The sequence below is a fragment of the Podarcis muralis genome, chromosome 3 (assembly GCF_964188315.1).
Source record: "Podarcis muralis chromosome 3, rPodMur119.hap1.1, whole genome shotgun sequence".
NCBI classification, from domain to species: Eukaryota; Metazoa; Chordata; class Lepidosauria; order Squamata; family Lacertidae; genus Podarcis; species Podarcis muralis.
Genome location: NC_135657.1, coordinates 64,483,458 through 64,511,449, shown reverse-complemented (window position 1 = coordinate 64,511,449; position 27,992 = coordinate 64,483,458). Strand labels below are relative to the sequence as shown.

The window sequence follows — 27,992 nt, the reverse complement described above, 5'->3', positions numbered from 1 at the left end:
GCCTTGATTTAGCGCCAGAGGAAGATAGAAGGACAGTGTACAGTCCGAGGATGCCAGTGATGTGTTTGCTGCTCTTCAGCCTATTGCTCTACAAACTTGGCCTACTTTGGTTATAGATAGCTATCAGAAATTAATCAATACCATCTTAACAACTGGGAAGTTAAAGGACCATCAATGTTAGAAACTGAGATGTGAAAGCTAGGAGTTAAATGGCACCTTAAGCCTAGGTTATGGGCACTACAATGGAATGTCTAGGCACGCTTTTCAAAATAACAAGAATGCAAAACTGGAAATGAATAAACTGCAGCTAAAATATTAGGCTCATTTTTCACACGGTTTAGTCCTTCCCCTGCCCACCCCGCTAATATTCTTAAGAAGGTCTCTTCTCTAGTCTTCAGAGAGTAGCTGGGAAAGGTCCTCCTTTCCTTCCACTCTGCAGTTTTAATCTGAAATCTTAGGCACAGCACTCACCCAGAGCTTAGAAACTGTTCCTGCTAATGAAATTCCTTGCCACAAAATGTGCCTACAACAACGGGAGTTTCAACCACTGAGGACCATGTGGTTCACGGGTTTTTAAAGGATTATGTGGTTGAGACTATTGAAGAAGTAGACCCAGCTGATCCTTGTAGTTTACAGAACACTATCAAATTGTGCCATATCAGGGTTATGTAACAGAGTAGAAAAGTAACAGTTCCATTCCTGAATAGTTTTAGAGCTATATACACCCCAATCAACAGCTTTAAAATCATAAGCTATAGTTATATTAAATGGCAGTCACATTCGCATGGCATTCTTATATATATGATTTTTAGCTTTCATTCTGTATGTTTCTGAATCTAAAGCTACCATTTTCCAATACTCAGGAACAAAAAAATGTGGGAAGCACTACAATATTGTCTGAAAGCACCTGGGGAAAACCAAGAAGGACAGACTAAACCACTATCTGATAGCACCCATAGAAAACATTACTGTGATCTAATATGTGTGGGATAATCAGCCTCATGTAACTAACATGCTTACGTTTAATTAATGCACTAAAGAATTAATAGCATAGAGTGAACTGTCCTGCTGGGCTTAGCTCATGTTGGGAGGAAATGGCAATCAAGCCTATTGTTCAACCTCCAGCCTACCTGAGCAGCTCAGTGTGTAAAGAGGTTTGAACTGGTCGCTCCAGCTCAGACCTCATGGCTCTCACAAGCCATTCTTCAGTTCCTATACTAATAATTTAAGATCTTCCACCACATTGTAACTAAGACAAGTTTTACTGTACTGCCTGTGCAACTTTTTTCTGAATGATCTATGAAAAAGCACATGAATCTGACCTTTGAACAATTTGTAAGTAAACCCATTTTAAACTTACCAAACAAGTGGTCTTTTTGTAGGCTAGGTGAAGAGGGAAACATTGGGTCTTCTCTGAGCTAGTCTTAGTTGGATGCTTTCTATTAATAAACAATTTCTTCTTTAGTGTGAATTCAATTGTCTTTGATTACACACACATATATTTTTTTAAAAAACCCCACCCAAGGTCAATATAATTGCAAATAGTCCTGTGAATATTGCAAATGAAACAAAATTTTTAGTGGGCAAGCTTTCTTCTTGGTGTTTGAACTTTTCCTTAAATAGCAGTGTAACATTATCTTAAAAGGATAAAAATCAGACTAGCCTCCTTTGGACAACCTCAATTGCAAAACTAATAGTTCTTGTTATCATTTCAGATAATTATATGCTTTCAAGTGTTCTGCTACAGTCCCAGAACTGATGCATCTGCCTTCCACAAAGAGCAAGCATCAGGCCATATTTTTGTGTCACATTTCCCCCCTTCATTTTTTCCATTTACAGAGCCAACATTTTTGTGTAGCCCCCAAACGATGAAAATCCATATATGGAAGTAGCCTTTCCAATAGCAAAGAAAATGTTTTACGAGCAGTATTTATCTGTGTTCCCAATTTGCAGTACGGCAGTTAGAGATGTTGGAATCATGTCACAATAACCAGAAAACTGGAGTGATGCAATGCATGCCATTCTCTTGAGCAGTCAATTGCAAAATCAGGGCATTCACTAAAGTGTTGAGGCATATGTTTCGGGCAATTTAAATACACAGCAGTACAAAATGATGCCATTCCTGACCTTAATAGTCAGCACGATCACTAACAGCACGATCACTAACACTAACATAACACTATGAATGGGAGGCACCTTTGCTTATGGATGGACCCCCTTTCATGAATGGAAAACTCCTACCATTTATGGAAACAAAAACTTTGTAACATAGGAAACTGCTTCCTCCTATGATCCTGAGTCAGACGACTGGTCCATCTAGTGCAGGACTACCTATGCTGACGGGCAGCGTGGGTCCAGGATTTCCAACAAGGGTGTCTCCTGGTCCTACCTGGGATCATCTGCATCCATGGCAGATGCTCTACTACACACCTATGGCCCTCCCCACTAGATCAAACCTATTCTTTTGGAATCGGTACATTTTCTAGTCCCTATCACATATTTCAATTGGAGTAGGCAATGTACAGGAACAATATGTAATCTGCATCTCCCCCTGCCTAGAGCACATAATAATATTTCAATTAGGAAATATTGCTCCTGCATCCCCCAGCAGCTCTTCCTCCCATAGCTGTGTTGCCTTTTTTGGGAGGGGGGAATGACTTTAGGGGAAATTTGATCATAGATCGCCTGATGTTATGATGCAGTTCAAAACAAACTATTTGTCTTCAGATGCAAAAATGGGAAAATCTCAAGTAGCTGCAGTCTTTTATAGCAGGGAGGACCTTTGTTGACCCAAAGGCCATATTCCCTAGGTTGCAACTTTCTGCGGGCATGGCCAGAGTGGACTCTTACTTTCGTAAAGTAGGCTACATTCCAGGCAATGTAAAAGTCAAATATTTATACATCTCTCCCCCCCCCCACACCCAACATATACACTCTCCATCCCGACAAGCATTGCCCTAGTTCAAGGACACATTGCAGCCCCGCAAAAGCACTTGAAGGTGAGGAACAGGGTCGATGAAGGGTGTGGCCTGGAGAGAGAGGTGTTGCCAACTGAGGAAGTGGCATGGCTTGGGGAGAATTCCAGGGCTGCATTTAGGTATGTGGACTGATTCCCCACCTATGTGGACTGATTCCCCACCCCCCTGTTTAATTGGAAAAGAGAGCACAACCTGAGCTCATGGCTGACTATTGCAGTTTCACAAAGCACTGCTCCATTCTACATCTTAACTAAACGGTGAATTGCTTTGAGGTGTCAGAGGATGTAGCACAATATATCAACACATGAAAGTTGGTTGTTTTTTTTAATGAACAAACAGGAATTTGTCACTGGAAATCATAATCTTCTCCACAATCAAGCGCATTCTCTCATTATTAATATCTGCTTATCTCTAGCCACTCCACATTGGAATGCTAAACGTGTCAAAACTTTTTTGTTTATTGATCTTTCCAAATGGATAAAATCCCTCATGGAAGAAGTTCAAGAAAAGGTGACCTTATGAATGAAGGCTCCTCTGTTCAGAGCCACCTCATTTGCAAAAGCAAAGGGAGGACTACAAAACAGCATGGATATGCTGCAGATGGGTTATTTTCAAAAAGGGGCCAAAAGAGACCAAATGATTGACAAGGAACTTGGAAATAAAACCACTTGTGTTGCATTTTGAAAAGAAAGACACTGCTTGGTAGTTGCTGTGCAAATCTTCCAGAGGCAACGAAGTACTTATTAAAAGATCTGTGGAGAAAATGTAAGGTCATTCTCTCCCCATTTCTGACCTCAATATAAATATATGGATTGGGGACAGGGAATTCCTTGAGAGCATTTATTATTATATTTAGCATTTATATAGCACTTCGAAATGTCTCTTAAAAGTGTTTCAAATCCAGTACTTTGCTTTACAACTTCCCTGTAAAGCAGGTTAGCATTATCTTTCATATTCTGAAGATTGGAAGCCAAGGGTGGTATCAAACTGACACATCCCATTGCTGCAAGGATTTTTCCTTGTGGAGTGGAACTTCCCCCCCAACTTTCCCTGTACCCTTCAAATTTGTACCAGGAAGCCTCAGGTCAGATATGGGAATACATAGTGGAGGAAAAGGAAATCCTTAGGCAGGCAGGAGACTTATTTAGCATTACTTTGGATACAACCCCAAGGCTAACAAGGCATGTGATTTATTTAAGGCTACCCAGTGTGTTCGTGGCAGAAGTGAAATTGACATTGGGGACTTTCTCTGATTCTTAGTTTAGTTCCTTGGCACTAAACCTGAGTCTGGACCTCCAAAGAAGACATGGATCCAGTTGACAAGGGTCTGGGCTGCAAGTAGAGATTGATGAATGTGTCAACTTCAGTTTCTCTAAGTGTCTCATTTTTCGAATCTTAAGTCCAAGTTTTCCACATCAGTTTGCATTTAGGGGCGTTGTTTTTTCATTTTTTGCTCATGAAAAATAGCTGGCACTTTGGTGCACACTGATCCTACTACACACATTTTTGCAATCAGTTTTGCCTAGTGAAACACGTTTTATATGCTTTGTTTCATCTTAGGGCTAGAGAACAGCTTTTTAAAAATTGGAGAAGTGTAAGTGTGTGTGTGTGTGTGTGTGTGTGTGTGTGTGTATTCCATTAAGAATGTAGTGAAACAAGATACTACTATGGGAGTAGACGTAGTTTATGACATTGTTTGAGACCAAAAATCATCAAAGTGACAATGGTGTTGTTGAAGTTTTATAAACTCACTAATGAGTTTGCTGGAATCAAGTTACATTGGCACTCAAGTCCAATCAACTCTCCCCCCCCCCCGAGAATAATTCACAGTGCAGGCCTTAACCTATAAAACAGTGAATTGGTTGCTTCAATATATCAAACAGACAACCCTTTTGCTATCTAGCATTGCTCTCTCTTTTAACATCTACCAAGCATATTCTCCTGACTGCACCATGTGTAAGCTGAAGCCTACTGATGAGAGAGGTGAGTCAAAGAGTTGCTATGGAACTTAAGCCTTTTTCAGCACCTTATTTTATTCATTTATTTCATAAGAGTCATATACCACTTGATTGTTTAAAAACAACAACAAGCCTGAAAAATGAACAAACCTCAAAGTGGTTTACATATTCTTCAAATGCTGCATGAATTTCTCACACCTGACTTGTACAGACTTGGTGGTGAGATTAAACAGTGTGGAGACATTTTAATCAGTTATCATTTGTGTTGGTTTTTTACATTTTGATTAATGTTCTAGTCCATCCCCCCCCCCCCCCGCGCGCGCACCATAACACCACTCCCAAGTCCTCAGGGTAGAGTACTAGTATTGCTGCCATGGTTCCTCCATTCAGCCAGGAAATCCTTAGGCAGCAGCACTAAAACAGCACAATAGAAACCCAATTCAACCAAGGAAGGTGGTGGAGGAGGAGAATCATATAAACTGAGCACACAATTTAACTTCATGCCGCTCCACCATCATCATGCTATTTCAGCACCAAGGTTTCCTCCCTCTCTCAGAACACTAGAGCTCAAGGACCGCCAACGAAGCCGAATTGTAGAGGATTCAGGACAGACAGACAAACAGAAGAAAGTACTGCTTCATGCAACGCATGGTTAAACTATGGAACTTGCTCCCACTGCAGGCAGTGGTGGCCACCAGCCTAGATGGTTTAAAAAGAGGATTAGACAAATTCATGGAGAATCAGGCTATTGATAGAGTACACAGTCAAACTACAGGATTTGCTCCCACAGGAAGCAGTGATGGGCACCAACTTGGATGGCTTTAGAGGGGAAATTAGAAAAAATTAAGGACATCAATGGCTACCTATTAGCCATGATGCCTTATGGTCTGTCTCTATGGTTGGAGCCAGTATGCTTCTGAATTCCAGGGGCTGGAAACTGCAGAGAGGAGAGCAGATCAGATCCTGCTTCCATCAAGCATCTGGTTGGCTACTGTGAGACCAGGATGCTGGACTCGACAGACCACTGGCCTGATCTTATGTTTAGTGTTCTCGAGCTGAACAGATGGACTAAAGCCCCATCTAAATAAACTGGCATGCCTGACACTGGACAATACCTCTGTTCTTTTTTACGAAGAGAGACCTGACCCTCATCTGATAGCTGAGAATCTGTGGTGCTAATAAATTAAACAAAGATTAAATCTAGCTGCCTTATTCGTCTCTCAACACTACACAGGCTGCCACCTCACACTCTGAGTCATCTGCTTCCAAGGACAGGCGTACCAAACTCCACTATGCCCAAGTGGGGCAGCAAATTCCCAGAACTCACTTCAATCTTTCCCAGCAGGATCAATGCCTATTAATAGATGCTGATAAAAGCAAACACTGCCAGATGATTACAAGGCATTCACATATGTGCCAGTTTCAAAGCAATTATTTCCAAGCGCGCGAGCACACACACACACACACACACACACACACACAAATAAAATTAAAATGTTTTCCTCTTTTCCCCTCCTGGCAGTCACACACCAGCTACAAGTTAAACATTCTATTACTTGAGTTAATCATTCAGAGAAACATTCAGAGGGAAATGACAGCATAACCTTGGTGGTAGTCACAATCTCACATCCTACCTGCCTGCATAGGGGTCTTGGCTTACCTGTGCAATTATATACCTTCCTTGGGATTAATTTAAAGGATAGTATGCATGCACATATTTGTATGTGTGCTTTATTTACCCAAGGCTCTCTAACATGGAACATGTATGTATGACTTGGGCCTGTGTTACGCATTACAGCACAGCTCTTGAAAAGCAAATTCACGGCTGTCAATCCCATCTTAAAATGCGTGTGGCATTCAGCTAGTGTTTGCTAAACTCTCTACAGGGGCGAACATGCAGCCAGCAGAGTTACTGAACTGGAGCATTGTCACAGAGAATTGCAGCTGAACAAAGGAGACATTCATGCCATGCTCTTTAGTTGTAACGCAACATTAAAACTAGGATTGGGGGGGAAACGTGCACACAGAAATCAGTGCTTTTTAAGCAGCTGTGTTGCCCTCATGCCCTTAAAGGAAGCCCTTACAAAAGGAAACACACACACAAAAAAGGCTCAGTGTTCAAAGACAGAGAAAACAATTCACACTGACGGGCTCTCTCCACTCATGAAATTGTACAAGATTATACAGCTTCCAACTACACTCCATTAGATGGCATTTAGAACGAGATACAACTGACTATAATAGAGAGCTTGTGTAAACAAGAGCTTCCAACCTCCTCCTCTTTTGATGGGGAGAAATGGAGGAGATTTAATTTTCCCTTAGTATTCACTTTGCTGTGTGTGTTTAAACAAAGCCTCAAATGGCAAGGGATAGAGGAAGGAGAGCTCTTGTGTAGCACAGCTTCCTTCAGGGTCCCTTCCAACTCTACAGTTCCATGATTCTGTTTATTAAATATCTATTTCGCCCTCCACCCGAGGATCACAGGATGGTTTACAATATAGAAACACAAAAGTGCAAAGCATAGAACCTGACAAAAACAATGGGACTAGGATCAGCATAGTATTTGCAAGATCCAGCGCCTTTCACTTCCCCAACATGGGATAAAACCTATAACAGTCTTGGGGCTGGTATAGTTCTCTCCACTCCTGTTAAACGAATGGGAGGGGGGAAAGTGAAAAATGAGGAGGGGGAATGTGCCCCACCACCTTCTGGCCTAGCAATCAAAGTCCAGCAGGGTGTAGCAAGGGTTTATTTCATATATTTACATTTATAAAAGACTATTAGCAGTGCTTTTTTTCAGAAAAAAATGTTTAGGGGTACTCTCATTTTGACTCAAGAAAATTACCATTTTATAGTTCAAATCGATAAAAATAAAAATGGTAAATGGACAAAAGTACAAAGATTCACAAAATGTTTAGGGGTATGCATAGCCCTGTGTCCCCCCAGAAAACAAACACACTGACTATTAGTATAACATCTGGGTGACTAAGAACTTCCATCCTCGCATGTCTCTACTTGAGAACACTTTTACTTATCATGAACTGTATTGTTTCCTATCCACAGCTCCTTCCTACTACTTAACACGGTACCAAGAACACACCATGTAGAAATGCAAACCACTTTAAGAAGATGGGATCCCAGGAGCTTTACATGAATGAAATGAAAATGTTAATTCATATGGTTGAAGGGTCCTGCGAATTTCACAAGGGGGAAAACTGTGAGACAGATATTCACATATAGACACTGTGTGTGTGTGCGTGTACACACATGCACACAGAAAGATAAACACACTCATCTATAAGAAACAGCTGGAAGAGGGGGAAATATCTCCTGTTCTGTCCTCTTCCCTGCCTCTCTGATCTCAAATGTCCCCTCTTCAAAATAGAAAGGAGGCTATCTGTCTCCTGTTATACACCTTTGTGGGGCAGTAGTTAGAGTGCTGGACTGGGACCTAGAAAACCTGGGTTCAAACCCACATTTAGCCATTAAGCTTACCAAGTGACCTTGGGTCAGCACCATCCCTGTTTAACTTACTGCACAGAGTTGTTGCAAGGATAAAATGGAGGGTGGAACCATGTGTGTGAGAGAGAGGGGGGAGGGGGGACAGAGTTGTAATGTGGGTGTCAGCTGTTATTGGAATTCAGTTTGTGTTCTCTTGGCACTGAATGTTTCTGCAGTGTAGGATACTCAGATCCCTGATGATAATAATAGCAGAAGAGAACAAAGAGATGGGTGGCTTATAAGATTAGGATGGAGAAGGCCACTCTGGCCACAGTGTTGGAAGAAAGACACAGAAAATCTGTTGTGTCTGTGTAGAGTAGCAACACCGGGTGAAATAGGAGAAGGGATAGTTAAGGCACAGTATCACAGATTCCTTACATGAAGAGGCTGGGTGCTTAAAATTAGATGCACCAGAATGCTGCCTACTAGGAAACCAGGTAAATAATAATTGGCCAGACACAACATGTCTGGGTATTGAGGAGCAAGGGAGCATCTTCTCAAAGCCAGCTCTCAGGCTGGGTGTGTGTTATGCCTCTAAAGTGCACTTTTCCCATTTCTCCTTTTCCTCCTCAATAGAGAAGTGCAACATGTTTCAAGATACTGCCTTGCAGTTTTTCCACTTTGATGAAAGTCACAGTATAACCCCCTTTAGGAATTAGCAATCCTTCAAGCAGAAAGCAATTGTATTAAGGGTTTACCTGGTATTCATTGGGCCAAAAGGTGCTGACGGCCAGTTCTGCCCGTAGCCAGTCTTTGCCTGTGGAGCCGGTCACATTCCAAATGGGATTTGCCAGGGGGCCCTTGTTTACCCTAACCAATATGTTCAGAGTTCCAGGGCTCACCCCCTTCTTGCTGTACAAAAGGTAGCTGAAATCAACACAGTGTGTGTCATTCTCTTTCATAGTAGGAAGCTGGAGTCGAGCCTTCTCTCCATGGCTGTGGTGTGAAGAATCCACTATCATGTACGACCCTGAGAAGAGGAGGAAGAAAAGAGGTAATGAAGTCCAGACATTCAGGAAAAGGAACTGGTTCCTGCCTTCACAACGTTTATGCACTTTTGGTCATGCGCCATGATCTCTTGGCACAATTTACTACAAGTGGTAGTACATACAGGCACCCCTAATGTTTACAAGGCCTTGCATTTGGGGTAATTAGGAGGAGGTGCCAAGGAGAAAGGAGGCCATGGGCTTTGGTGGATAAAGAATTTAGCATTCTTCCTCCACAGAGACTGATCAGATGCCACCAGCATCTGGTAGCTGGAGTTCTCAAATTTACATCAGAGCATTTATATGAAAGTTTATATTAGTGGTTTTATAATGGGAGAAAGGGGCTCATGAAAAATCTCTTATACCATTCAGATAAGACTTCCCAAGATCCATAGGAGCAAAGGACTAGTTCAGTGACAGCACAGAAGTTCCCAGATTCAGTCCTCAGGACTTTCTGGTAGGGCTGGAAGGGGCTCTTGTCTAAAGCCCTGTCTAAACCCCAACCAGCATGGCCAATGGCCAGATGTTCAACTATGCTGACATTGGCAGGCCTGTGAGTAAGTAACAGTTAGCCATCTTTGTCTTACTGGAGGAACTGGCCCTTCTTCATAAGCATGATGCCAAAAGAAATACAGCAAAGCTCAGTGTTTGGCTGTTTTGGCTTTTAAGAAAATGGTTTATAATAGATTACTGACACTTATACCTTTGAAACCATTTATCTACATTTATATGCAATGAGGCTATTCTGCATGCCAACTAGCTTTCTAGAGATCTTTATTAACTACTCTTGAAAATGCACTTGAGGTAACGCAGGATAGATTGCTGAAAGGTTATTGCTCAATGAAAATAAAAAATAGGTCAGTACGTGACAGAAAAATCAACATTTATTTTGTTTGTGTACAAACCTTTTAATTGCCTTTCCAAGCAATTCAGCATTGCTAAAGTTAGTGTCTAATAACACAGACAGTAATGCTTTGCAGATTCAAAAACACCTCTAAAAAGTTATTACTGACATGCAATTATATTTTTCTTGTGCATCTATTGAAACAAAAAAATATTTTTTGTAAAGAAAAAGCAGCTAAAGTTCAAGAGTCCAGTTTACATTTACATTTGATTAACTAGACAGTAACCACTGAAGTGATGTGTGTTGGTTTTTTAAAAAATGGGAAGACTACACTGGCTGCTAGCCAACTTATTTTTTTCCAGTTTGCTTCTTAAATCTGGGAATAAACTGACACAAGTATATTTACATTTATAATTATTGGTAGTTATGATCAGTGATGGATCAGAGAACTTTATTAGGAGTGTCTGGCATAATTTCTACAAGGTACATAGCACACAGACTATAATATTTTATGGACTCAGCAGTTGCATGGACATTGCTGTCCTCAAATGCTTATATTGTTGAGCAGAAAGAGGCCAGCAGAGTGAGTCACATATGTTCAATGGGTCACACATTTCGGCCCAATCCCCACATACCTGTTCATTGGGAAGTGCCTGAACTCAGAGACCCCACAATTATTTATCATAGGTATCCTTCACCTAGGGTACTGAATCTATTAGATGGGAGATTCATTATGCAGATTTAGAAGGGAGGTTCATTATGCAGATTTTGGAGATCTCGCATGTTCAGGTGCACTTATACTGCAGGTGCACCTGAATTCAAATTCAGCATTTCACTGATGTATAGCTCAAAGGGCTTAGTACATGGAGTCAACATTTTTTAAAATTGTATTGTATGTGGTTGTTCTATTGGATTCTATTGTTAATAGCCCTGAAATCTTTATATTAAGGGTGCTATATAATAACTTTTTTTTTAACAATTTCACATTTATTCAATGAATCTATCAATCTGCTATGACTATTTTTTGGATCAGTCAACAGCCCAGGGAAGGGCCAGTGTTCCATGGTATGTTACATGAGTTGCGTGCAAAAATTCAATCCCTGACTCAAACAGTTTAGTTGGCTAGAACATGGGGCTGATAATGCCAAGGTTGCAGGTTTTGTCCCTGGACAACTACATATTCCTGCATTGCAGGGAGTTGCACTAGATAATCCTCAGGGTCCCTTCCATCTCTATGATTCTATTATTTCCAGGTAGGGATGGGAAAGACTTCATTCTGAGACCATGGAGAGCTGAGACCAGTCAGTATGGACCAAGATTGACCTTTGGTCTGGCTCAGTATAAGGCAACTTTTTAGGTTCTTTCCCCAAAATTTCCCAGTCAGTGTTACAGCTATGATCTTTCATAGGAAAAGCAGATCTGGCCACTGTCACACATGCTCTGATTGGGTTAACTTAATGTATGTGAGGCTGCCTGTGGAAATTTCAGCTTGTGGGAAATGTGGCAACCAGATCAACATCCAATATTGTTATATTTTTGATGGGGTGAAAATGCTATAGGACTAAAGTGGTACCTTGGGTTACAAACACTTCGGATTACAGACTCCACTAACCCAGAAGTAGTACCTCGGGTTAAGGACTTTACCTCAGGGTGAGAACAGAAATCATGCGGCGGCAGCAGGAGGCCCTATTAGCTAAAGTGGTACCTCAGGTTAAGAACGGTTTCAGGTTAAGAATGGACCTCCGGAACGAATTAAGTTCTTAACCAGAGGTACCACTTTAATAGCAGTATTCTGCTGCCATGTGCAAAGGCTTCCAGTAAGTTCCTGGTTGCTGTTTTTTTAACTACAAAACCCTGAATAGTTTGGAACCACCTCCTCCCGTATGATCCTATTCATCTGCTGTGTTGAATATTGGAAGTTCTGCTATGTGTTCCACCATTTCAGAAGCAAAGTTGGCTGGAACCTCTGCAATTACAGCACCCAGTTTATGGAGCTCCATTCCTAGAGAGGTGAAATTGGCACCATCTCTTTTAAGCTTCAGGTAAACAAAGACTTCTTTATGCCACCAAGCTCTCAAGGGAAAAATTGGCTGATAAGAAAAATGAAACAGGTAAGCTGCTCTTTCAGAATCTTCTGCCCCATCCCTACCCTGAATGTATTTCCATCTCATCCAGACTTCAAAACTGGAAGTGAGCCCAAAAAGAGATTCAGGAATGTATTTGCATTGGACCACACCTTTGCCCAGATAGCATCTACCTTGGCCCTAAGGCAAGCAACAAGACCAAAGCAGGCAAGCAGCCCAGAATGAACAGAATAACACACTATAATTAGTCCAAAAGGAATTCTTAAAGGTGGGCCAGGGCTCCTATTTGTGACTATTGTAGCATAAGTTTCATTATTCTTCCTGACAATATAAAGAAATTGGTATATTAAAAAGGATTTCCACTAAAAACAATGCAACGGTAAAATTGAATACCTTTTTAAAAGTTATAAAAATGGTTATACAGTCATACCCTCGGGTTGAAGTTGCTTCAGGGTGAGCGCTTTTGGGTTGTGCTCCACGGCGACCCGGAAGTAACAGAACACGTTACTTCCGGGTTTCACCGCTCGCGCATGTGCAGTCAAAATGACGTCACGCGCATGTGCGGAAGTGGCGAATCGCGACCCACAGACGTGGGTTGCGTTCACTTCAGGATGCGAACGGAGCTCCAGAACAGATCCCATTCGTATCCAGAGGTACCACTGTAGCATCAAAGATTGTGCTTTGTTCACTTCTCTCTATTCTGGCTTCCTTAAAAAACAACCAAAAAACCAAAAACCAAAACACCTCACCCGCTTACAAAACTAAATTAGTAGGAAAAACAATCCTACCACCTGCATGTTAATATTATTATGCCCTTCAAAAATAAAATCACCACACCAAAAGGACTGCCCTTTTAAGTTTGTTTGATAGCACTGTGTTAGCCCCAAACAACTACAGTCATACCTTGGAGTCGAACGCCTTAGTTGTCGAACAAATTGGCTCCCGAACACCGCAAACCCAGAAGTGAGCTGCAGCCAATTGGAAGCCGTGCCTTGGTTTTCGAACCATTTTGGGAGTCAAATGAGAACCAAGGTACGACTGTATTTTGAGCGCTTTTCTTAGCTATGAATGACAGCTGCCAGAGCAAGAAATGGCCACTATATAGTTGATAAGAAAGAGAAGTGACAGTCACATTTGTGCATCACAACCATGGCTTACTGTGAACAATCAATAGGCTAGTGCATGTTGCTGAATCACACCCATTTCACTGCTTCCTATGTTGAGCGGGGAGCAACAAACCACCAAACTTAGCTAAGCATGACTTGTGATGCAGCACTTGTGGTTTGTCTGTCTCCAAGCAAACCCTGATGCTAAGCCCAGGTTTGTTCACAACTCAGGCCTCGAAAGCTGACATCAGCAGCAGACGTTGACATAAACCTGGAGAATACCCCCTGCAGGTTAATTCTCTGATTTCTAAAACATTGTACAAAGCTAAAAGCTCTATTGATTATTCTGGCCACTTTCCCCTCTGGCCAGTGGCACAGTGTGGAAGGGGGTCATAGGGGTGGTGGCCCCAGGTGCAAAATTGTTAGGGGTGCAAAATTTCAACACCCAGTGTTGCCGCAATACAGCTGTACTGGCATAAGTGGTCCCTTAGGCTGAGAAAGGTCCTCATCCCTGCTGTAGGTGGTGCTATAGATTGCAAGAGCCACTTCAAAGGAAGCAAAACCACAGCAATTAGTTCAGCAAAATCCTTCCCCTCTCTTAGGGCTGGTGTCACACATTGCATGGTGGATCACCTCCTTCCGAGTGGCCTTGCTATCTGCTTCGCCAAGAGAAGAGAAGAGAAGAGAAGAGAGAAAAATGAAGTGGATACATCTATAGGGAAGCTTTCTACGGTTTTATGTTTTTATATGCTAGAAGAGTGACTGGGGCAATCCTTTCAGATGGGCGGGGTACAAAATAATAATAAGCTGGCCCAGTGATGATTGTAGAACCCCACTTCTGCAATCCCAGGGTTGGGTGAGGCAGGGAAGGGGGTGCGGGGGGGGGGGGGTGCGCGCAACCTTAACAACCCAAATAAGTTTGAGAATAGCAGCTTTATTATGTTCAGCCAGAGATGGCAGTTAGCAAGCTGATATAACGAAAGGGAGAAAAAAGATTGCATCAACAACTCTCAACAAAGGCCTAACCAGGCTATATTCTTCAGCAATCTCAGACATGCCCATTATTTTGTGAAATATAAATTAATAAATAGAACCAGAGGTGCAGAGGCCCAATGGAACAGTTACACTGTAGAGTTTGGGTTATTATACAGCTTTGCCTGGCAGGGGGAAAAATAAGTACCTTGAGATGCTAAAAAGAATGAAACTTTCTCACAGCTAATAAAACACATTTATTTCTCTCCATATACTTGGTAGCTATTACATCCTTCAATTGTGAATTCATAAAGAAACCTGAGTGAAATAAAAGTAATGCAGTTACATGGAAAATGTATGCTTTATTTTGGAAGCGTCGAAAAGCATTCCCCATCGGTGCCATGTTGAACACTGAGTTTGGAACAATGAGCAGATACTTATTTACAATGTGTTGAATCCTGGTTCCTGCATCTAGTGTGTCACTAGCTATCAACTGGCAAGCAAAAACAAAATTCCAACCTCCTAGTCTTGGCAGATGCAAAGGGGGCAGAGATTGCCATTGCAGTTGCAAAACTGCTATGTCCTCTCGTTGGAGGTGCAAAATCAGACAACCAAGATGCCTCTTACCCTCTGCAGCTGTGAAGAGGGGAGCAGGGATAGTCGCTGTGCTGCTGACATGCCCAGATGGGGTTCCTCCTTGAAGGCGCAGTGCAAGGCCAGAGACAAGGGGAGAAAAATTGTCTTAGCAACCACAAGTTTTGCCTTGGCTATCAAGGCCAGCCAACCCGTAGCTGTGGACCCTGAGTGACAACAGTGATTTTGTTGAACCTTGAGTGCATTCAGTCCTGGGGATTATGGCATCAGGGTTCCTGATTACAGTGGTACCTCCAGTTAAGTACTTAATTCATTCTGGAGGTCTGTTCTTAACCTGAAACTGTTCTTAACCTGAAGCACCACTTTAGCTAATGGGGGTCTCCTGCTGCCGCTGCGGCTCCACTGCACAATTTCTGTTCTCAACATGAAGCAAAGATCTTAACCCGAGGTAATGTTTCTGGGTTAGTGGAGTCTGTAACCTGAAGCGTATGTAACCCGAGGTACCACAGTATAATGCCAGGACTCCTTTCTTGGTTTCTATCATTCATTTTACACTGCAGAACCTGTTGTGTTATACAACTGTGGCTTTTTGATCAATATACCACCTTGTCACACTAAATTTAAATGGCAGGAAAGAACCATGTTTGCCACTTTGAGTTCTTTAAAGGAAATGTGGAATATAAATGTAATAGAGTAAAGCCAAAATCACATATAGTTAAAACACATTAGGTTCAATGGTGGGTTGGATTGCCAAAGTCAGTTTTCCTGGAATCTGCCCCCTTTGTAATTTTTATTTTCGCCACACTCATAAAGCTGAATGTGCACAAGTTAAATACAGTGGCACCTCAGTTTAAGAACATCCCTGTTTACGAACTATTTGGTTTACGGTCTCCGGAAAACCAGAAGTAGTGTCCCGGTTTGCGAACTTTACCTCAGTCTAAGAATGGAAGTCGAGTGGTGGAAGGGCACCAGCGGCGGGAGGCCTCATTCAGGAAAGCACGCCTCGGTTTAAGAACGGCTTCAGTTTAAGAACGGACTTCCAGAACAGATTAAGTTCATAAACTGAGGTACCACTGTACACTTAAGTTGTGGACTTGCTGTGATAATAAAATCACAAGGAAGAAACCAACAAGACATGCATGCATGAACAAGTTAATGAATGAACTAGCAGGACTAACCATCCATTCATAAACTTCTGAGAAATAGCTAGTGTAAACAGAATTTGAAGCCAAAATCTCTCTCGATGAGAAGATGGCAAACACTTCCAGTTTTGCATGACTATACTGAAATGAGATCATACCAACAATTGGTCTAGCCCCGTAACCTGACTGGCATAACCTGCACCATAAACTAATGAAGCACTAATGAAGCTTGCAAATTGGCATGTGAAGCTTCCATTTTGACATGATTATACTGCAGGTCAGACCACCGATCAGCCTAGCTCAACCACCTGTCTCTGGCATGACCTGTGCCATAAACTGTAGGGCACTAATGAAGTACTTAAATTACTCACCAAGGCATAGGTACTTTCCAACTCAGACCTCATAGTCTAGACAATAATACAGGGTCCTGGCTATGATTATATGCATATGGTCAGCAGGGAAAAAGAACCCTTTAATTACTGGCTGCCCTGTTTGCTCTCGATTCATGACCCACTTTATTTATTACGTTTTCAGTGATCGAGTAGTTAGTGACTAATTACTTGATGTATGCTCTTGACAAGCTCCACTAATTAAAGAGAACACCACAGGTGTCTTGCCGAAGCTAACGATCTTACCATAAGCCAGTCTACAATCAAGTGAGCTAAAGAGTTATGGTCCAATTCTCAAAGAAACCCAACGCCCTCAAATCAAATCACTCTGCATGGTCATGGCCTTTCCTGCATGCCAACAACCTGAAAGAAGTTGCTTTTGAAACCTCAGGCCTATCCTTCATGTCACATCACAGGCTCTCTCCTAAAAAGAGTCTTAATATCTTTTTTCATTTGTAGGCAATGCCCACAGCTTGTTCATGGTGACAAAAGAAGTAGCAAAATTGTGGTTTGTTGAGCTCCCTTCAATATAATTAGGCAGACGTGTTGCTCTGTGTTATTTTAATATCTGCAAGTTAAGCTAGGCAATAAAGGAATATTACAATGCTGCTTATTAAGTACCCGGCTATTATTTAGCATCACTAAATAAGGCCCATTTAAAGACAAGAAAAGGGGGAAGGGAACCATTTTGAGAAACTTCCATGTTTTTAGTTGCATTCAAGATTTTACCCAGGGCACTACTTACAGATCATTTGCAGGATCAAAACGCCACTGTGATACCCAAGGGTGAAAGAACTGAAGCTTTCAGGAAATAGGATTTGTTTTCTTATTTCCACCATAATTATATCATTAACTGGATGGTAATGAATTTTATCCTGCCAACCTAGCAGTTCGAAAGCACATCAAAGTGCAAGTAGATAAATTCCCGCTCTGGCGGGAAGGTAAACGGCATTTCCATGCACTGCTCTGGTTCGCCAGAAGCGGCTTAGTCATGCTGGCCACATGACCGGCTCCCTCGGCCAATAAAGCGAGATGAGCGTGGCAACCCCAGAGTCAGTCACGACTGGACCTAATGGTCAGGGGTCCCTTTACCTTTACCTAAAGAATTTTATTTCATATCATATGACACTTATTTAGTGGCACTGGTAAAAAAAAGTGTGGTAAATTTTTGCTTTCCAAGTTCAGAACACAATGCACTGAATAAATCAAACTTTTTTTTTTAATTTATGAGTTAAATATAGTTTGTGTGTATTAGACTGTACTCCCAGGTACAAGCCAAAATTATATATAATTATATGACCTCGGGGTCATAATGGCTAACTGAATAAAGGTTCTGAGCTAGCATGCAGCACCCATGCAAAGCTGCATAGACCTCCCTTTGATCAATTAGTATAACAATCTTTTTAAACAAGAAAAATAGGGATCATTAGGAAAGGGACTGAAAATAAGCTGACAATATAATAATGCCATTATAGATTTGGTGCAACTGCACTTGGGGTGATGTGTAGAGGTCTGATCACCTCAACTCAAAAAGGGTATTGTAGAGCTAGAAAAGGTCTAGAAAAGGACAGCCAAAGTGATCAAGGATTGGAGTAACTCCCCTAATGAGGAAAGGTTTACTGTGCACCATTTGGAGACTTTTCAGTTAACAAAAAATGGTGAGTAACATGACAGAAGTGTAAAATTATGCATGGTATGAAGAAAGCAGATAGAAGGAAGCTATCTCTCTTTGGTCTGATTCAGCAGTGCTGCTCTTATTTTGCATTTTAATGGTAGCCTATGCAACAGCTCATTACAACAGTGTGTCTCGGTTTTCATCAAAAGCAGCAGTGATAGCAGCCCAAACTAATTTGCTGTGCCTGGACTGACCATAATTTAGGTTCGGAGCCTAGTGAAAACTGTATTAATGTGGAAGATTCCTGAGCAAATGCAAAAATAATTCACTTTATCTTATGTTGGGAGAATTAGCTGAGTGACGTTTAAAACAATTACAATCTTTTGTCTTTCACGAGATTCTTTTGTCATGGATGTTTAGTCATGGATGTCCATACCAAAAGGAATCTTGCATAACAGTGTTTGGAAATACTGGTTGCTGGACTGCTCTTTTAAGCAATAGAAATGTCTCCAAACCAAAATGTAGCTTTGGTTACAATTATTGCCCAAGGGAGAAAACATGTATCTCTGTTTCAAGCCTTATCAAGCTGCGGTGACAAAGGGAATCATACCTGTGTCTGAATTAGACATGTCTCCATCTCTGCTTACAATCAGTATTGTAAAATGCTTGTTAAGAAGGGGGGAGGGGGCCACAGAGAAATGATATTGGAGGCTGTGAAATGACCCACTATTATGATAAAAAAAAGCACCTGCATTCTTTAGCTTCGACTAGAAATGGAATAGTGTTGTTCAAAAGCTGGATATTTCATATGAGAATGAGCTGGCTGAGCAAAATGGGAATTTAGCAAGATAAGCTACAGTAGGCATCCAAATTCATTTGATATTCACCTCCTTAAAATGATCAAGTAAAAAAACGTGAGACTCATTCATCTAGGCAGAGATTTTCATGTTCATTTGGCTTTCCGTGCCCCCTTCAAATTCCAAGCAAGATTGGTTAAAGACTGATTTGAAAAGCTAACTGTTATCAAGGGGGAAATGCTTTAAGAAGCCATGACTTACAAGGAGAATCTTGAACAGGGTCTGAACCCCCCACCCCCTTCCCTCCCTTGCATGCCACACACTGTTTGGCGTTAAGCTTTTATTTGCTGACAGGCTACTGTGTTTTAAATAAAAAACTCAGAAGTTTAAAAAAAAAGTGCAAGCGCTGCATATTAAAATAGTGGTTTAAACAGAATACAGAATGTGCTGTAACCAAGACCGCTGAGCTTTTTCAGCACTGCACTGTCGTGTCCTGTCTCACAAATCATGCCTCCCTCTTAAATGAATAATTCCAGAGGCACTACAAAGGTTTTTAAGGCATATTTTGAGGGCACTGGAGATTCTGACTCTAGAGGGGCCAGGCTTTAAGCTTGTTTTTCTAGGTCATGACAGTGGGGCAGGGTGTCTAGATTTATGATCACTCTTTGAACTGTTGAGAGGTAAGACTTAGGACTAGGCGGGATGTAGTATAATTATGCATTATTCAGTTTGTGTGTTGGGTTTTTTAAAAAAAACACAAAAAATCTAGTTATATTATTGGGGAGAAAGGGTTGAGGAGGGCCAGATATTTCCTTTAAAACCCCTGAACAAATGCATATATTTCTTGTATATTCATATGCTTTATTTTAATACATTATCCTATAAGAACCTGCATTGGAGAGGAAAATGCTTTTCATTTAAAGATCTTCTGATGGCCAGCAGTGAACCAACCTTTTGGGAAGCAGGCCACAAAAAAAGTGTATTGTCTGAGGGCATTCTTTGCCTACTCACGTAACATTATCGGCTATATTTGACATAGATACGGAACCTACCATTCACTGATTTAAAAACTGATTGTCCCGCACTTGTTTTGTTTGGTATTAATATTGCTCTGTATGTTTTACTTTTATGTACCTGAAACTGTACACGGGTGGCGCTGTGGACTAAACCACTGAGCCTAGGACTTGCCAATTGGAAGGTCGGCCGTTTGAATCCCCATGACGGGGTGAGCTCCCGTTGCTCGGTCCCAGCTCCTGTCAACCTAGCAGTTCAAAAGCACGTCAAAGTGCAAGTAGATAAACAGGTACCGCTCCGGCAGGAAGGTAAACGGTGTTTCTGTGAGCTGCTCTGGTTTCACCAGAAGCGGCTTAGTCATGCTGGCAGCATGACCCAGAAAAACTGTCTGCGGACAAACGCCAGCTCCCTTGGCCAGTAAAGCGAGATGAGCGCCGCAAGCCCAGAGTCATTCGCGACTGGACTTAGCTGTCAGGGGTCCTTTAACTTTACCTTTTTACCTTAAACTTAATGACAATAATAAAAGTTATTCAAAAAGAAAGAAAAGAATACACCACTCTTAACACACACTAAGTTGGATGTGCAGATACAACTGTGCCCAGGGAATACATCCCTTCTGGAGGGTAGCAGAACCTGCAGTTTCGGTTACAGAGAGCTTGTCAGTAGCAAGGAAAGCACACTGTAAAGAAAGAACCTTTTCTCCCTCCTTTGGTAAAGGATACTGAGGGGGAAGAAACTAGAGCAAACTTTTTCATGGTAGGGAATGCTGGAAAGAAGAGGTGAGGAACTTGTAGCGTTCCGGATGTCATTGGGCTATTGGCCATGTTGGACGGGGCTAATGGGAGTTGCAATCCAACATCAACTGGAAGGTCTCAAGTTACCCACCTCTATAAGAAAAGAAAATGGAGAGCATATTTTGAAAGGTACTGGTGAGGTTCTGACCTGCATGGGAGCTTTGCTTTTTACCCTACAACCACTTCCCATATTCTACATGCACAGAAATAGACTATCCAGGAAATGGCACTTCTCTCATGATCAGGTACAAATTCCTCTATTAAATAACAGAAAACAAATTATTATTCTGAATTCAATGCCTCACTCTTCTGATTGTTCAGTACAAGCATTTCTCCTTGTCAGGCAGAACAATCCTCCCTCCCCATCCCTGTGTGCTGTTCTGGGGGTTATCCTCCTCCTTCAGAGAGGATTTGGAGAAGGTGCAGGATCGCACAGGGAGAGGAGAGAGGGGGAAAGTGAGGTAGAAGACCCTTCAGCGGGCTTCTGCTAGCATGCCAAATTAGTTGAATTTGGGCCATAAATTTGTATTTGGGGAAAAATATTTGAAGGTGGAGTATGTTTAGAAAGAAGACTAAGTGTGGGGGAGGAGTTTCAGAGCCATTGCTTTAATCGTAAGACTTGTCAAATAATAGATTAGGTTCATTATCCGAGGCAAATCTAAGATCAGAAAAATCAAAAGAAAGCCATTTAATAAGTTGTTTAACATGCAACACTAAACCATGGTTTAAGGCTACAAGCATGAGCCATAACAAGCCTGAATAAAGCCTTGGGCTCACACACTTCCTCCTCCCCCTATACAGATGGAAGAAATATTTCTGAAACATTTATTTAAATGTTTAAAGAATCCTGACTTGTGAACCAGAGATTGAGATAGAATTTAAACCACAATGTCCCTAACAGAAGAGCCTTCCTCAAACTGTTAGCCTCCAGATGTTTTGGACTACAATTCTCATCGACCCCAGCCATTGAACTAGGCTGCAGTGGAACACAAAAAAACCATTAATCTCAAAATGGTAAGTTAGTTCGTATTAGACGGAATAGATACACTGCTTTTAGCAGCTCTTCGCTGTTGCCTCGCAGCAATACATTGGTATGAGGGTTGTAAATAAAGTGTTAAATAAAACAAGAATCTCCTGAAGCTGCTTATTGTGAGCTGTTGCTACATGCCTCTCAGTTTCCCCATTTGTTCCAACTTTTCACCAAATGAAAACATTACTTTTTGTCAAATTTGACAATGATCCCTTCAAAGGAAGCCCAGTTGCTTTTAGTGCATCTTTGGTGGTGTGAAGGCGCCAAGTGGACTGCTAGTTACTTGGTGGGCATTGCCTCTCAAAAAGGTTTTTAAGGCAAAAACATTGGAAACCTCCCTCTAGGATTAGGAGGAAAGAGTATATGCTGTAATGAAAGGTCCTATAGATGAATTATTTGCTCTTGCTCTCTCTCTATTTGGCATCACAGTAATTGATTTGGACAAGTTACGTTTGGATAAAACCGGGAGATTGTGTCCTTACTTAAAATACAGCTTTACAAAGTGAAATCAATGACTGGCTCTAAGACTTTAAAACCATGCGGAATTTTGTAAGATCTTTCTTGCCCACAAGTTCAGTTAGAAATAATTGGTTATAGTATCACTATTAAATGAACAGTACTCTTTCTCCCAGTAGGGGCTGCCATAGTAATGATAGAGCACTGTACTTAACAGCAGGAGGCCAAGTCTCATGAGGTAGACTGGGCTTGAGAACATTATAGTCCCATTATCCGCCATTAAAAAGAAATCAGGCAGCAAGTGTCAAAACAGAGTTAAGATAAATTCCATTCCAGAGCATCAGCCATGTACGCGGAATGCAGAGAGTCACTTAGGAGCAACAGGTGCTTTAACGAAGCAGATCCGGGATATGACACACATCCTAATCCAGATGTAAAAAAGCAGCTATTAGACTTCAGAAAGCAGGTTTCCGAGAAGAGGTGGTAAAGAGTAATCTCAACCATGAGCACAAAAGATTCTGTGTTCTGCTGAGGGGGGCGGGGGAGCAGGGCATCTTAAAGCTACGAGGATCAAATAAAAGATGACTCTCATAGCAAATGGTGGCATTCATGCTCATAAATACAGCATTGTTTCTGACATGTACTCTTAAATATACCTTGCTATCAATTTTGCCCCCATCCTCTCCCTCCTAAGTCGGAAATGGCATTCATTTATATTTTGATTGTGGTTAATTATCTATGTTTTATGTTTAAATGGCAAACTGCTTTCCTTTATATTAATCTATTAACAGTGGAGTTCTAGTACCTACTCTGCATAAGTCTCATGGATTCCCAGGTAAATGGGTATAGAACTGTAGCCTTAATTTCCCCTTTGCTCAGGAAAAAATCCTAACAAAACGCATGGACTATGAAACGGATGTGGGAATAAGCAACTTCCTCTATCTGTATGGGATTCACCAGAGGCTTGTCATGGTGTTTCAGTTGGAAACACGAGAGTACCAAACTTTACTGAAAAGCTGTAGGCAAAGTGACTATGCTTGAGAGGTAAGGAGCTAACAGCCGATGTCCCACTGAGACCCACCTGGTTGTACACTGCACAATGCCAAAAAGACACGGAAGGCAAAGGGCATGCATTTTCATTGTCTACCAGAGTCCCTGGCAAAGTGCATCTTGGTTGCCTGTTAGGAAGATCTGGTGAAAATTTCTAAGCTTCCAACACCATCCTTTCTTTTGAGCAATGAACTCAAGGGAGAAAATCCACTGTCTTCATGTTAAAGAATGCACTGCCTCAGCACCAGTACAAGGGTGCAAATCATGAAGCAGCACGTTTAAGGAGAGTTTTCTGATTTCACAATGAATAACACCCAATGCTCAAGTCTCTGCACCTCTTATTTTTAACATGTGAATATAGAAAAGGAAAAAAACCATGGGGATCAGAAAAATATTGGGATAAGGAAGTGGTTAAGGGGCAAAAATTTCAGCTAAATTTTATTTTTCAGACACACCCTGGCAAATTTTTGCCATGATTTCTGCTAATCCTTTTATAACAAGCAGTGGGAGCCTCAGGCAGTAAATGTCTTGGCGGGTCAGCCCTGTAAATGAACTAGGCTTGCTGCATACACATACACATACACAAACACACACATTCCCTCCAAAGGGCTGTTTGTATCTTGGTTCCAACTTTCCAACTCCTGAAATGAAAGAAATGATAATGGGGAAGGGGTAATTAGGTACACTTAAGATATTTTCCTCTATGGAAAATGATTGGTGGGGCACACATTTTTGGTAGAATTGCTGAAACAGTTGGTCACCGTGGAAAGAATTTAAACTCAGTGATCCAATCCATATTCTGTGGTTCTCAGGACCTCTGGGTAGAGAGACTCTTGAACCTGGTTCTTTCAGGGAGTTAGATAGATATATCACATCCTTCATGACATATGCAGCCTGCATGTCTCCTGGTGCCAAGAAGGCCCAACAGAGCCTTGCCTTGTCTTACTTCACCTGTGAGATTAGTCATTGTTTGTCTTTCCTCCTGTATAAAAGTTCAACTTGCCATGAGCCCAACTGTGCAACATAATGCTCTGTGTCCAGCCCATAGCTCACTTCCAGAGCCCCATTAGTTTCCTGCCCTGCTCCAAGCAACAAATGAGCCTTGAACCGTGTGTTTTTAAAAATGTATTTAAAAAATATATATAGACATGAAAAACAATTTACACTACTTAGAGCTAAGCAGGTTTTCTTTTTATGTATACACACACACATTCTATTGTTATATGTAATCAAAGTGAATTCAATGAATCCACACATCACGTATCAAAAAGGAGTAACAGTAATTACACAATCAACTCAACATCCAAAAGCCTGGCCACACCTAAAATTTACCTCATATTTCTAGATCAGTGTATCAAACAACACCAAGCACAATAAAGTATGTTAATTTATTTATCCATCAGCATGAGGATTTCTACTTGTGTGGTGGAACTTTTCCCTTCCACACCCCACAAATCTGTTCAAGGGGACCCCACAAGTTTCTGAAGCAATGGGGGGGTGAGGTTCACACAGGATGGGGAGAGAGGGTGAAGTTCTGTTAGCACATGGAATTATTATGCTGACAGAACACGTTAGTTGGATACCACCCATTGTTCCTTTGGACTGCAGTGAACACACTAAAGAAATGTAAATATCGGCATTCTTCCATTTTACTATCAGCTTCAGAGTTTCTCTGACGGTATCAGTTTTCTACAATTAAAGATGCTAACACAATTATCACTGAAGTTAATCATTCCTAGGTCCCTCAGTCACCCATTGAGGAGTACATTCCATTAGCCGAGCCTTCTGGTGCAATTCTACTTTTGCTGTTTTTAAAACCCTTACAGTCTAGTTCTCCATGGCTTGCCAAGGAAGTTGCCCACATGAAACGCCCCGCCTTTCTTAGGGCAAATGAAGAGGGAATCCCTAAGAACAGCTGCAAAATAATTTGAGCCAGTAAAGACAGGTCGCAGTTAACACACACGTGTTGAACTCATATTGCACAAGAACTTGACGGCCCAGAACAAAATGACAGCCCCAAGGGAAGAACGGGATTCAGGCATGCTCTAGCTGCTGTTATGGGGTGATTAATATCTTGTCATGTCATTAAGGAATTATTCTAAAAAGTCAGTTCACAAGGAGGCAAGCTATAGCTAGCAATTATTTTTCCCTTTTTACAATAGGACCCCTTAAACTTAAGTCATTCAAATACAAACCTAATACATTTCACAACAAATAGGGGTTTAAATGCTCTTAACTACTTGGGTGTTCCAAATGGGATAGCCAGGTGCCTTTCCAACAGTACAGAAATGACACCAACACCCCCTGCCCCAATACCTCCTTATTTAAGATTTCTTGCACAGCCTTTACCAAAGGGTCCCCAGGGCAGATTAGAACAATATAGTAGACAGTTATAAAACCAAATTATGAAAGCTACAGTTTTAAAAGCAAGTAGCACAGGACAACTGCTCCAGCCAAAAGAGAGCAGTATGGATTCAATGATAAAGGTGGGTCCCAAGGAAGAAAATGTCTTAATGATCAAAGGCAAGGGTTATCATCTGGTGAAGGCTATACAAAAAAAGATATGCTAGACACACCTCTGTGAGGAGAAAGTTCCATGACTAGGGACTGCCACAGAGAAAGCCTTCTCCTGGGCTACTATTGCCCGTGCATACCTAGAGGAATGGCCACCTTTAATTAGGCGAATATTCAGCACAACTGAGGTAAGCAGCAGTACAGAGATACCAGAAATATGCAACCTAAAGTCATGGCTGGCTGTTTCAAACTTATCTTTCAAATTACCTTGTCAGTTCTCTGGGCACACAGCCTCCATTCTGTCCAGCCAATAGCGCAAATGTCCCTCCAATCTGTTGACCAGCCTCCCCCAGCATAGTGTCTTCCAGAAATCATGGGCGACAATTCCCATCAACTCCCGCCAGCACAGCTGCAGTCCATTATATTTGGAAGAAATCACATTGGGGAAGGCTGCCCTAGACCCTGACCCTGTATGAGGCACTCTGTTTCCATTCTCCCCTTAGCCTCTTTCTTTCCCCACCTTCCTGACTTCCAGCCACTCTTTCCCCACAGTCCACTAGCAGCTCCATCTTCCTTCTGCCACTTTGCCTCATGCATCTTCCTCGAGTGCAATTCCCACCCTGCCTGCCTTCTCTTCCATGGCGTTGAAGTAAATGCAATTCATTCTGAACTCTAATTTGCTTTGAAACAACTCTGTAACGTATTACAGCCAACTCAGCTGAAGTCGGGAACTGTGGGGAGTTGGAAAATAGAAGGAGAATATATACTTGGCTTTTGTAAATTAATCTTCCCAATTTCAACACGCACATATATATCAGCCTGCACATTTGCCAGAGTGCATTTTATTTGTCCATTTCTATTTGCAGTAGGCAAAAGCACTGCAAGCACCTAATACATTTTCTTCTCTTTAGTATACCAAGCAAAATGTAAATCGGTACTTCCTTAAAGGCACACAAAACGACCAAACAAGCCGTGCAACACAGGAAGTCACTACGTCGCCAGGGACCTAAAGTCTTAGTTACTGTAACAACTTGGAAAAGCCATTTGCAATCTGTTTCTCCTAGGTATATCGATTCCCTACCCCTCATCCCACCCCCTCCGGATGTGCCGTTAGTAGGTAAACTCATTAGCTAAACTCCTGTTCTATCATGTTGACAGGTGCAACTACAGCAAGCGGGAGGAGACAGGCACACACGTGAGGTGCCAGCTGTGCCTTAAATCTTATGGACATAAAATATTTGTAGAAGCAAACACCACCACGGCATAGAACAATACAAGTTCCCACCACCGCGTCTCCTGCCAAGCAGCATCTGCAATCAACCCATATGTGTCTCAAGAGAGCGGAGGCAATTTGAGGGCTAAAGTAAATGTGATGTGGGGATTTCACGACTGGAGCTCCTGATGAGTATTTTTCTCCTTTGCAACAGCTTGGCAGTGGGAGGATTTGCATCAGGGCGGGGGCAAAGGGCTAGCCTTCCAGATTCAAATTGGTGTGTATGTGTGTATATATACGTGCTACATCAGGAGCTGTAGTCAGAGAATTCCCACATCACATCTGTGTGATGCGTGCCCCCCCCCCCCGCCACCGCCTTAGATGTTGCTCACCTCACATGGCAGTTGCAGGAAAGGCCTTTGTCATGTATGTAAGCAATGTAGTAACATTTCAAATACTCTTACTGCACATAGGGTGGCGCAGAGATGGAGCTTTTTTTCCACAGTAGTGCCGTCACTTTTGGAGCATGAATCCCTGCCAGGGAGACACCGTGCACTATGGCAGATTACACACTGCTGCATTCCCACATGTGAAGTGTCAGCCCAAGAGTAACATAGAAGGAGCATCTAAACTGATCTTAGACAAGTGATGATGATGATGATGATGATGATGATGATGAAGTGTATGTATAAGGGGTTTGGGTGGTATTTCTCCCAACACTTGTTTTCTGCCTTTCCAAACTCATTCTTGACTTCTGCTGAAGATACTTTTAATTCTGAAAGCTCATTCACATTATGTGACAAGCATGCTTGCCCTAAATACACCAAAGTTTGTAGTACCAAACACTGTGAAACATCAACAGGGAAGGGCGCTGAACGCATGTAGGAATTATCTGTGACCTGGGTGGATTTATCTGTTATCTGTTTCCAGATCACATGGAGAGCCAGATCACATG

The 27,992-nt window shown here is 41.8% G+C and overlaps 1 protein-coding gene across 6 annotated transcripts in view; it reads right to left on the bottom strand.

Annotated features, from left to right (window-relative positions):
- PTPRK (protein tyrosine phosphatase receptor type K) overlaps positions 1-27,992 on the bottom strand; it is a 326,009-nt gene that overhangs the window by 200,145 nt on the left and 97,872 nt on the right. For all 6 annotated transcript variants that reach the window (XM_028723365.2, XM_077926014.1, XM_028723373.2 and 3 more), the window contains exon 3: positions 9,136-9,407. In XM_028723365.2, coding sequence (XP_028579198.2) covers positions 9,136-9,407 — 272 coding nt within the window. The remainder of the gene's footprint in view (positions 1-9,135; positions 9,408-27,992) is intronic.